Here is a 12978-nt window from a genome sequence, read left to right as displayed (position 1 = left end):
TTTTCCCAGTTCTTGTGGGACTCCGTAAATGTTTTTAGCATCTGTTTTAGAGTGCCATTGAAACGTTCACAGAGCCCGTTAGTCTGGGGATGGTACGGGGCGCTGAACAGGGGTTTCACTCCACAGCTCTGCCACAATTGTTGTGTCAGGGTAGCCGTGAACTGAGTTCCCCGATCGGATAGGATCTCTTGTGGGAAACCTACTCGGGTGAAAATCTGAATAAGGGCTTCGGCCACGGTCTCGGCCTCTATATTGGTGAGGGCGACTGCCTCCGGGTACCGAGTGGCGTAGTCGACCACGGTTAGTATGAACTTTTTGCCCGACTGGCTGGGTCGGCTGAGGGGTCCTATTAAATCTACCGCTACTCGGTGAAAGGGCTGTTCTATAATAGGCAATGGGTGAAGTTTGGCCTTCCGAAGGTCTCCCCTTTTTCCCACCCTTTGGCAGACGTCGCACGTCCTGCAGTAATACTTGAGGTCCTGGGTGACCCTGGGCCAGAAGAAGGTTTGGGTTAACCGGTCTCTTGTCTTTTTAACCCCTAAATGTCCTGCTAGGGGAATGTCATGACTGAGTTTTAACAACTCAGCCCGGAATTTACGGGGTACAATTAATTGTCTTTTGATGACCTGGGTGGCCCCCTGTCCCACCCCCTCGGTCACTCTATACAGTAACCCCTTATACCACTCAAATTTTTCGTGCGGGTTGTTCCCTGGGGTAACGGCCGCTGCCTTCCTATAACCCTCTAATGTGGGGTCGGTACGCTGCTCTTGTTCAAACCCCTGGGGGGTATCCCAGAAAGGAAGGGTAGGATCGGGTAAGGGGGGTATTTCGACTCTTACCTGGTTTTCCTCAGAGTGCAGCGGAGCTTCCAGTCTGGCTTGAGCTCGGGTGGTAACTGGGTATGCCTCGGCAGGGGGGTCTCGGGCCAGTTGAGAGGTCAAGCATCCTACATCATTCCCCAACAAAACCTCGGCGGGTAGTTCTTGCATAATCCCCACCTCCAGCTGTTTGGACCCGGAACCCCAATCAACAAGGATATTAGCGGTGGGCAGTTTGTGAATAGCGCCCCCAGCCACCCTCACAGCGACTGTGCGTCCGGTGCGAGCTTGCGCTCTGATCGTGTGAGGTTGCACCACAGTCAAAGTAGCCCCAGAGTCTCTCAGAGCCCGGGCCCCCACGCCATCTACGGTAATCCATTGGCGGTGGTGGTCCCGGTTGTCACCCCCAGCTTGAACTGGGTTGACCTCGTGTAATACACTCCACTGTTCTTCCTGGTTAGGAACACCGGTTGTGCCTTCCTGTTGCACACAATGAGCAGCTGCCCTGGGTTGTTGTGGGGGTTGCCTTTCCCAGCTTCCCCGGTTTAAGCGAGGGCACTGATTCTTGTAATGCCCTGGTTGCTTGCAATAATGGCACACTGCAGGAGGACGTGGTGTGTTTGCTGGGTTCGGTGAAGGGTTATTCATGGAGGGTCTAGGAGGGGTAGGGGTTGTTGGAGCCTGGTAGTTAGGCTTAAAAGGTGGTCTGCTCACCCCTTGCTTCTTCCTCCTATTATCTTGATACTCATCCGCTAGCCTGGCGGCTTCCTCCACAGTTTTTGGTTTTCTATCTTTAACCCAGTCTTTTATGTCCTCTGCAGAGTGATTAAAAAATTGCTCCAGTAACATAAGTTGCAAAGCATCCTCCAGAGTGGTTGCTTGGCAGCCCTTCATCCAATTGCGGGCCGCCCGTTGTAGCCGAAAAGCCCATTCCGTATGGGAATCTCTCCCAGTCTTCCTCAGCTCTCTAAATTTTTTCCGGTATGCCTCCGGAGTTACAGCATATCTGGCCAACAAAATGTCTTTTACTTTTTCATAATTATGTATGTCCCCCTCAGGTACTGCTCGCAGCGCCTCGGCTGCTCTACCGGACAATTTACTGCTAATGACTGCAGCCCATTTTGTGGAGTCTAATCCCTCCAGCGCACATTGACGTTCAAAGTCTTGCAAGTAACTGTCAATTTCCATCTCATTGTCATTAAACGATTTAAAGGCTGCATAATTTACCTTCTTTGGTATCTCCCCAGTACTTCCCGGGGAGTGTAGTAAATCTCCTTGTGCCGGCCTATCCCGGTCCTCTCGTTCTTTTTGCGCTTGTCTGGCTTGTGCCATGACCTGCAAAAGCGCCTCTGTAGTTGGGTTGGGTCCCAATAGACTGACCATCCATCGGATGTCCTTTTGCATCACGGTTTCTTCCTCTTGATCCATCTCCGTATTACTGGTATTATCGCTCTGTATTAATTCCGCAATTAACGTGGCTTTTGTCTTGTTACTTGCCACTCTGCCTCGAGCTTCCAGTAAATCTTTTAGTGTGGTTCTTTTAAGTAGCTGGTACTGCTGAGCCATTCATTCCCTTGCTTGGTTTGTAACGTCCATTCGGGATTCGAATCCCTCCGCTTGCCACCAGTTGTAAGGAAACCAAGTTTAGACAAACCGCGTTCGGTAGTTTCCTCCCGAAAGGTCAGAGTCTAAGGTAGTGCGAGCTTGCTGTGATAGTTACAGGAACCGAAATCCATACGGAATAAAACAGCTGCATAAGATAATTCCCTTGTTACAGCATACGAATTCCAAATAACAGTCAGAGTCCAGGTTCAGGATACAAGAAGAACTCACGTTTATTCACACACATGGCTTTTTATGCAGGTCCCCATGCAAGGGGACATCCCACAGGGAGGAGTAACATTTATCCAATCCCGAACAGTAAAAATATAAAACACACCCAATACAAACAGGCAGTTCCCTCCCCTAGTCCTGGAGATAATCAGGTCTGATATAGTAACAACCTAATTATCTCCAGGCTGAAATTCACTATTTTCCCCAATTTCTGGAACACCCCTTTATACCTGGGGTATCCCCACAAATGCTATATCCCCTGATAGTCCCGATCCGGGTGACCAACATATCCAAATTTCACCCGGATCGGTTCAGGGGTTCGCAAAAAGTATGGAAGTCCTTTGTGACCGGTCCACTGGGGGCGGACTGCCCAAAATAGTTCCAGAGGTTCGTGTGGTTTTGCCGGTCACTTCAGAAAAAGGGAAGAAATGCATAAAAGTACCGAATGAATTCCCCTGGCTCCTAGCAGCGATTGTTCCCCTCATTCGTGTGCGTATTTGTACCGATTAGCGCTCTCCTAGCTAATCGGTATCACTAGTTCCAGCGTTCGCATGATGGGGACCGGTGATTGGGAAGTCGAGTGTCCGATTTTAGTTCCAGACACTCGACGACCAAGTCCCGCTGCCTTTGTTTGGCGAAAACAAGATGGCCGCGGTTTTTCTCTGCCACGTGGCGTTCGACAGTACGAACGCTGACCGCACACATAGAGGGTGAAAGTGATGCCGGCTTTGAAGTTAAGTGAGCCAGGGGTGGTCTCTGTTCGGCAGTCCCATCTGCCGAATGAAAAGTACACAAAAAAGCAAGAACTATGCAACAAAATATCTAATAATATAGTCATTTCTTCACAAGTATAAATGTGTATTTAAGTGAAAGTACAGAGCTTTTCATTTCGTTCATGTAAAGAAGCTAGTTAAGAGCAGAAGAAGGATGAAAAGTGTGCAAGATGAGCCAGGAGGAATAATTTTGTGTATGTGAGAGTTCAGTTAGTTAGGAGTCAAAAAAGCCACAACTGTGATGGCGGCTGGACGCTTTCTCTTGGTGCTCTGTGCAGACTTAATAATTTGAACCACTTACCCTGCTCACTCTTCCTTCGTTTTGGGTCTAGCTGCAAAGCTTTAGTGCTCAGTACTGACTGACCTGCTTGTGGGTGCTCTGAGCGATCACTAGCAGCTGTCCAGATGGAGTCGTCCGATTACTGGATTGAGGCCTATCAGGCACTGTGGAAGGGGGAGGCTGATAATCTTCTGTACCAAGTTAGGCTGATCTTTGGCAACTTCTTGATGGCACCCCACTGCCCTTCCCTATGGACCGGTGGGGGGATCCCACCTTGGAGGCTCCCTTACTTCACCAGGGCTGAGCGCTACCACCTAAGGCAGAAACAACATACCTCATTCTCATTGTATACTCAAAATGGACAAACTCATTGATGAGTTCTGGGGAAACTGTTTCTCAAACAGCCTGTGCCTGCCTTGCGAGCCTCAGAAGCCTACTTACCTGGGAGTTTTCCCCAACAGCCTCGGATCCGTCCTGCGGTGTCGGACATCGGGAGCGTGCACAGGTGGAGGAGAAAGCCACATCGGCGGGTTGCGAGGGGAGCGGTGTGCAGACTTGCATTGAAGATGGAAGCATGCAGAGTCTGCAGAAGGAGTCCCAAGCAGGAATCAGCAGGCAGGGGGAGAAAGAGAGAGATGCCCTACCTCTTGGGTGCTGCAGCGCCAGTGTCTGTACCACTAAGCCTGTCAACTCACCTCATTACTTGGGACTTCATCCTGCCCTTGACAGGCATAGGCTAAAAACTAGCTAGTGTTTAGTACACTATCCCTTCACACCCAGCAGGGAGTAATCATGGGGGGATTGGGGTGTATTTTTTCCTCAGCTTAATTTGCTAATGTTACAGGAATATTTAAGATCCCTCCATTGTGTTAATCTTTTTTTCTACAAAAGATAGCTTCTGGTATGTGGATGGATGGGCAGGCAAAATGATGAACAGATGGACAAATAAACAGGTCATAAAACAAATCTTCATGAGACGCATATACAGAAAATAAAATGTTTAGATGCAATGAATAAAAATATTGTAAGAAGCAGTTCTTCAAGTAAGTACATTCTGTAATAATGTAATTCCCTTTACAAGATGTGGACTCAATTACACGACAGATGTTGTGGAAGAATAATGATAGGATACGTAAAGCACTCTATAGAATTTAAATTACTGTAAATTATTTAAAAAAAAAAATGTCAAACATATGAAAATCTAGTTTAAACTAATTAAATTAAACTATTTAGCCCTAATGCATTAATCTGAATACAATTAAAAATGTGCAAGATTTTATTATAACGTTCTGTTGTTCATCCAATATTAGTGTCTGTTTTTGATTCAGGGTTTCAAAGATACAGACCAGATACCTTTTACAATTTACACACAAAGTATTCTGTAAATACCTATGTAGGAAGGTCTATATTGTATCCTGACAAATCTTTTTTTTCCACTCCTCTCAACGGTAATACAGCAAAACCCGGCCTAAGATTCATAAGTTAATAAATCAATAGATGGCTAGAAAGTAATCTGGCCACCTCTCCCCCCAGCAACACCCCACAAATGAGTAGAGAACTCGAATAAGTACATGGGCTTCCGTGATAGAAGAAAACATAAATGTGGAACTGACCAATTTAATTTTATAGATCAACACTAAAGTAGGTGTAAAGGACTTCATGACTTTATCAAACACCACCATATAGTCTGTCCAAACACTACTGCCTCCATCTGCAAGGTTGGTTGGTTGACTTTTAAACATCTCCAAAGTAAAGAGATGGCAATATGAAAAACATACTTTACCATTATGAATATTTTAAATGTCATGATATTTCTAGGCTCCGGTTAGTGTGCTAGGGTTGAGGTTAGTGTTGGGGTTGGTCTTAGAGATAAGACTAGGGGTAGTGTGTGTAATGAAAAATGTATAGATTAGGGATAAGATGCATTTCCTGGTTCTCTCGCGTTGGGGGCCCCTGAACTGCAGAGAGATAAACCATGCCTAATTCAATTCAATATGAAAATAATTGCACAGGACATATCCATATACTGCAAGGTCATAAACATGATATACCCAATGAAATAAGTAAATACATATTTATATTATAATTATATTCTTGATGGTATTATGTTCCTGTATATTAATGTGCAGCGCAGTTTATGTGCACGCATGTACATGTTTGTATATCATAATAAATGTATATATGTGTGTTATCTAAATCTGTAAAAAAAAAATTCTGGAATATGTTTTTCAGAATATATTTGCTACAAATCCTTGAAAAGCTCCTTGAAAAACGCAGAACAGGCTGGCTGGGCACAGTGGGAATTGCAGTCATTAGCTGCAGGCATCCCAAAGGTTGCATAATTCCCGCTGCTGCCACAACGTTACAGATGGCTGCAACTTCATGGCATTGCTCTGAGATTTAAAGATGTGATAATAAGTGCTAGTCTCAGGATGTTCTACACTACAGGATAGCAAAGATTTTCTAACAAACATAGAAGTCCCTAAAGCTCAGAACAAGTCTAATGGAACTAAGCCAAGAATCTTTGCAGTGATACAAATGTTTTTCATAATGATCAACTTCTTTCGGCCATTTTCAATATGTTTTAAATGGCTCCTATTCCATTGAGGAGCTTCGTAAATGAATGTTCCAAGTGACTCCCTTGACAGTAAGTAATTGGATTAAAAGCGCCTTAATTCTAAATTAGACTAGAACATGGATAACAAATTGTGCAGCAAGCTGCTATGGGTGTTATGGGTGTTCTAAAGGTGTTATTCATTCACTAGGCTGCAATATTTTTACATTTTGTGGAATAGAATTTGGGTTATTTACTGCAGTTTGGAAGCAGATGTTTTCAGGGAATATTTCCTTAATGTTTAATTCTCCTGATTTTACAAACCAACATCAGATTTAATCAGAAAGAGATGTGTATTGGAAACCACATAGAATAATCTTAAATGTGCCAAAATTATGCAAATTTGCTAACTTCTATAAGGGGACACTCCAAGCTCCATAATCTCTAGCCTGGTGTAGTGGTTATGGTGCCAAGAGTGCCATGGGGCAGTCCCGGTGTCATTTGTCAAACCAATTTAGAATGGTTTGACAACAAACCTGTGTCCCCCTGGTGCATGTGCCACAACTGATCTTCTTCTGCAGGAGAAGCTTAATGACTCTATTCAGCTAAGCAGGGCTGATCCAGGACCATGCTCAGGTGAAGGTCCCAGTCAATGAGGGTAGCCTGCATAGCTGTGCTTAGCTCAGTAGATCTAACTGGACTCTCCTGTAAAAGAATACCATTAGAAATGGTCACTGGTGCTCTGCAGAACCCGGATACTTTGTCAAACTTCTAAAATGGTTTAATGAATTATAATTGGATACTGCCAGGGTCCAGGCTGTAGTAGGTATGGTGCTTGGAGTGTTCCTTTAAATCCTGAGTGATTTCTCAATTAGTCTCAAATTAGGCAAATGCATTAGTCCTCTTCATCACAGGTGAAGGCACAAATATATTTGTAAAAAAAAAAATGGGGGTTCCCTGGGTCAGCTAATAATGTTTGGAATTGCCTCCAATTCATCTCACCTTAAGTGGAAGTTTGAGGGTTAACTTAAAGGACAAGCATTAAAAACCAGTCCTGATAAAACGGTGAGTTTGTAATGGCATGTTTCATTATGGCATTGCATCCTTAAGAGAGGAACATCATCAGACTTTCCAACTAGGTCCATTAGCAATATGGCCTACAGTTTCATTGCTACTTAGGTTGGGGTAATCACACTATGTATCTTACTGGGGTACATCATGACTCAGTATGTTGTGCACTGCAATTCCTATCATCCTTACCCAGCTGAGGTTTATTTGAGAATCATAATCACAGCATGTCCATTGCCCACTAATGTTATTAAGTATACTGCTGGCCCGTGTTTGAAGGACATGAGTTCTTGCTGCCCCATGTACTGTAATGACACACACCATGATAAACAGTGCTGTGATGATGTCATAGTCATAAATGCAGCGCTGTTACATCATAATATTCATTATTTTATTCCCTTTATTTTAATGTTTATTCTGAAGGTGAATAAGTGCCCCACCATCCCACTATTAATTATTATTAACCTTCAACAGTTTGATTTTCTTTTTGTAAAGCGATAATAAAGACCTTTTTTTTATTAATAATGTGCTTGTGGATAGAATGTAAAACATTTACTCAGGAATGTGATGGTTTAAAAGCACCGATGGTAACTTTTGATAAATATGTATGCTTTTAAAAAAAAAGATATGTTCTCACATTTTAATCTAATTAAAACTAAAATGGTTAAATTACTTTCAGGTGTTCTACACCATACACAGTTCCCCAACAGTGGGCTGGAGTCTCTAAGCATAGAAGTAATCGAATCCAGCAATGTGTCCTCTTCAGTATTCACTAGACAGGAATATAATCTGAGTACTCAGTTTCCAGAAGAGGCTACTTAGAGATTGAAGTTGTGTAGAAGAGAACTAGAGAGAGGAGAAAGGTTAATGGAAGTAAAGCAAATATGCTACTGGAAGAAAATTTCCTTTTTACAATTCAGAGCTTTTATATTGCCAAACTGTGTCGAGAAATGTACTTTGAAGGGAACTTCAGAGAGATATAAGAGCATTGCTTGTTTACAGGGTAGATGTTATATTTGCATCAAGCACAGTTCAGATGTCATGGGAATTTACTTAATAATAGAATAAAGAAAAAGTGACACGAGTGGAGGATAGATGGATAGATAGATAGATAGATAGATAGATAGATAGATAGATACTAAATAGATAGATAGACAGATAGACTGATTGATAGATAAAAGCTAGCTAGCTAGATACAGATAGATAGATAGATAGATAGATAGATAGATAGATAGATAGATAGATAGATAGATAGATAGATAGATAGATAGATAGATAAATAATAGCAAGATAGATAGATGATAGATGACAGAATTTAAATAGATAGATGATAGAATGTAGATAGATAGATAAATAGATCAATAGACTGATTGATAGATAGATCATATATAGATGAAAGATGATAGATGATAGATAATAGATATATGGTAGACAGATAGACGGACGGACAGACAGACAGACAGACAGATAGATAGACAGATAGATAGATAGACAGATAGATAGATAATAGATATATGATAGATAGACAGATAGATAGACAGACATATAGATAGACAGATAGAATGATTGATAGATAATAGCTAGACAGATAGATAATAGCTAGATAGACAGAAAGATAGATAAATAGATAGATAGATAGATAGATAGATAGATGATAGATGACAGAATGTAAATAGATAGATGATAGAATGTAGATAAATAGATAAATAGATCGATAGACTGATTGATAGATAGATCATATATAGATGATAGATGATAGATAATAGATAATAGATATATGGTAGATAGACAGACAGACAGACAGATAGATAGACAAAGAGACAGACATATAGATAGATAGATAGATAGATAGATAGATAGATAGATAGATAGATAGATGATAGAATGTAGATAGATAAATAGATAGATAAATAGATAGATATATATTTATTGATAGATAATAGATATATGATAGATAGACAGATAGATAGATAGACAGATAGATAGACAGATAGATAGACTGATTGATAGATAATAGCTAGATAGATAGACAGACAGATAGATAGATAGATAGATAATAGATATATGATAGATAGACAGATATATAGATAGATAGACAGATAGATAGACTGATTGATAGATAATATATAGATAGATAGATAGATAGACAGAAAGACAGACAGATAGATAGACAGATAGATAGATATACTGATTGATAGATAATAGCTAGATAGCTAGATAGATATATAATTGATAGATGATTGATAGATAATAGATATATGATAGATGATAGATAATAGATAGATAGATAGATAGATAGATAGATAGATAGATAGAAAAATGTTTTACAATAGAGTCTAGTTAGATCTGAAGGATATGGCTTCAAGCCACACATTCAGCAGATGGCCAAATGGCTATATTAAGACATTTTACTTTATAAGAAATATAGTAATTTGTGTGTGCAGGGGGTGTCCATGCTTCCCCCCATACAGGTTTCTAACGTGCCAGTAATGTGCTAGTATGAAATAGCTCATTATCTGGCTAAATATGAAGATTATCATTTATCTTTGTAAATTATATTTTTTTTTTGTTTGCTTTTCTTTTACCATCAGTAACGTTGTTTCATTTTTAAAGTTTGCATTACAAGTGTCCAGCTTGTAATTCAAAATCATTTAGTTATGTTTTAGCTTGATGAATAGCACTGATCCTTTTTATGGCTGAATTGTATGTACTTTTTTTTCCCTTTTATAAAAAAAACAAAAAACAAAAAAAAAACCTTAACCAGTGCACATCCCCAATGACATTTACACATCCCATACAGTAGATTTATTGAAGTCATCACACCCTGTATGATGATATTCTCTGGCTACACTATTCCTATGGACACCTGAGATGTAAATGCATCCTTGGTACCATCATTACAACACTGGGTGCAGCAATGTAATGATAGCAATATTATGAATCCATGCCTATCATTAGCATGCTGTGCTGGTGAAGAATGTATAATGTATATCTATACTACTCTATATGTGAAGAATTACCTCCTCTAATTCTCCACCCAGGAAGGGTCAATAAACTTTTATACTACTTAATACAATGTTATAGATCCAAACGTCGTTGTTAGAAATATGAAATCATATTATAAACACACAGAATGTTCTGAGCATTTAGCTTCAGACATTATCATGATAATGCTAATTGCAATAATGGTAAACTCACGCCCCCACTCAGAAAATATTAACAAAACATAGCACATTTCTTTATTCTTAAATATAATCTCCAGAGCAAAATGTCAAATAGTTTGCAAAACATGATTAGAAACGAACCAGAATATCATACAACACAGCCCTGTTTTATTGATGCTTGTTTTTCTTGATTCCGAAGTACAAAATTGTCAGAGATGACTCAGGAGCACACACAGAGCATTAGTGCCCTGTGCAGATGGCACATTATTAACCCTTTAAACATTAGGAGTGTGTGGGGCATGGGGGGCACGAGGGTAAGAGTTAAATGCATGTAATGGGAGTCTGCAGGCATCCTGTCTTTACATTCACTCTGTCATATAGTATCAGTCTCATAAGATTGTTCAAAGATGCACAATGTTTTGCCCAATCAGACCCTCCCCTCTTACTTCCCACCTCACCACCACCCACCACTGACAAAGCCAATGAATAGTATTGAATCTAGTGTGGATTGCAACTCCCATCATCTGCATGGCTCAATTGGAATGATGGGGGTTGATGTCCTGCTTGAACTCTAGGGAGTGTCTAAGCCTTTCACAATCTCCAGTGAATCAGTGAAAACCAAACAAGGGATCAACTATTCAATGGACAAAAGTCTTCCTTCTGCCATAACAGATAATTTTTTTGAAAGAGCGCCTGAAATCTTGGTTAAAAATGGTGTAAATGACGGGGTTGAGGGAGCTGTTGCAGTATCCTATCCAGAAAAAAAACTTAAACAAGGTTTCTGGTATCTGGCATAGGTCTCTGCAGATACCATACAAGCTGTAGCTGAAAAAGAATGGGAACCAGCACACCACAAACACCCCCATTACCACTGCCAAGACAAAGGTAAACCTCTTCTCCCTGGCTTGAGTGATTTTCCTCCTGGAGATACTACTTCTCTTTTTTTTCCTTGAGGAGAACATGTCTACAGATTTGTTGCTAGACCGGGACAGGCGACTGGACTGCTTGGAGAAGGAGTTATGCTTGGAAGAGCTATTTTTGCAAGTCTTCTTCTCCCTGGAGGAGTCAGTGTTTTCGTCTCTACTGCTACTCTTCCTCCTCTTACTCTCTGATATACTGCTCTCCTCCAGCTCCACATCGTCCAAGTCGGTAGCTTTTGGTGGATTTGGTCTAGACGAGCAGTGCCCATTCCCTTTATCTCCAGGAGATCGCAAAGAGGTCCCTTTGCTGCAACCATTCTCTGTGTGAGAAGAACAGTCTGTGACAGGTTTCTTCTCTGACATAGTCCTGGTTCTCAGTTTGGCCACTTGGTAGATGCGAATGTACACCAAGATCATGATGACACATGGGGCAAAGAATGACCCGATACAAGAAGACAAGATGTACCAGGTCTCATCATTTAATTTGCACTGTGGGTAGACATCATCCGCCGGGTCCCTGTCCATGGATATCAGTGGTGGGAAGGAGATGACAGCAGAGATTAGCCAGACAATGACAATTATACCTTTGATCCTCCTTGGTGTCCTCTTTAAATTGTATTCTACAGCCTGGGTGACCGACCAGTACCTGTCCAAGCTGATAGCACATAAATGGACTATAGAGGAAGTGCAGAAAAGCACATCTAAAGCCAGGTAGATGTCACACCACACACTTCCAAAAAACCAGTATCCCATTAACTCATTAGCCAAAGAGAAGGGCATCACCAAGGTAGCCACCAGGATATCAGCACTTGCCAAGGAGACCAAGAAAAGGTTCTGGGGGGCTTTTAGAGCCCTACTAGTCAAAACTGCTATAACCACAAATACATTCCCCACTATGGTGAAAATGATGATAAATCCCACTAGGACTGCCAATGTCCAGATAGCAGTCACGGAGTATTGCCCTGGGGCCACACGTACCTCGGGAGAGGGTAGGAGAGTACTGTTGATGTTACTCGTGTTTTCAGGCACATCCATAGTACTATTGATATTAAAGTGACATCCACATACTAGCTCAGCTGTAGCATCCCTTGCACGATGTGTCCCTTGCCAAGGAATTACCTCCTCAACCCCCATCACCGGTCATCCTTATCCCAGAGAGCTGCCATGGATCACACGGAAACACCCATCAGGCGACCAGCGTTCTTGAGTCTGGGCTGGGGTCATGTTCCTCGCACCCTGCTGGACCAGAAGCTAATGTGGATCGTCGCATCTCGGTCGCCAGTCTAGTACTCTTGGACACAGTGATCCAGCAGGGGCAGTGTTCAGAGTAGATCAGGAAGAGGTGGAACTGGGGTAATAGCTTACTTAGATCCTCCAGCTTAAACCCCCAGCATATGTTCCCCTATCAATCCTGAGTTTGTTTATTTTTTTTCTTCCTTTTTTTGAGTGCTGAATTCACAGCAGCTTTACTGCCAACTGCAGATCACTGCTTGTCTGATCCTAGTAGTGTGAAAGCAACCATAGGATGTTCTTCAGCTCTCTGCACGTTGTCCTCCTCATTAGACACA

The 12978-nt window shown here is 41.6% G+C and overlaps 1 protein-coding gene across 1 annotated transcript; it reads right to left on the bottom strand.

The window, feature by feature from the left end:
* Window positions 1-10570: 10570 nt before the first annotated feature.
* ADRA2C (adrenoceptor alpha 2C) lies at window positions 10571-12590 on the bottom strand. The gene has a single exon (XM_063459855.1). It carries the CDS (start codon window positions 12542-12544, stop codon window positions 11129-11131), a length of 1416 nt encoding a protein of 471 aa, XP_063315925.1. The 5' UTR covers window positions 12545-12590; the 3' UTR covers window positions 10571-11128.
* Between the last annotated feature and the right edge of the window lie 388 nt (window positions 12591-12978).

The sequence above is a fragment of the Pelobates fuscus genome, chromosome 6 (genome assembly GCF_036172605.1).
Source record: "Pelobates fuscus isolate aPelFus1 chromosome 6, aPelFus1.pri, whole genome shotgun sequence".
Taxonomy (NCBI): domain Eukaryota; kingdom Metazoa; phylum Chordata; class Amphibia; order Anura; family Pelobatidae; genus Pelobates; species Pelobates fuscus.
This window is presented reverse-complemented; position numbering and strand designations above follow the sequence as displayed.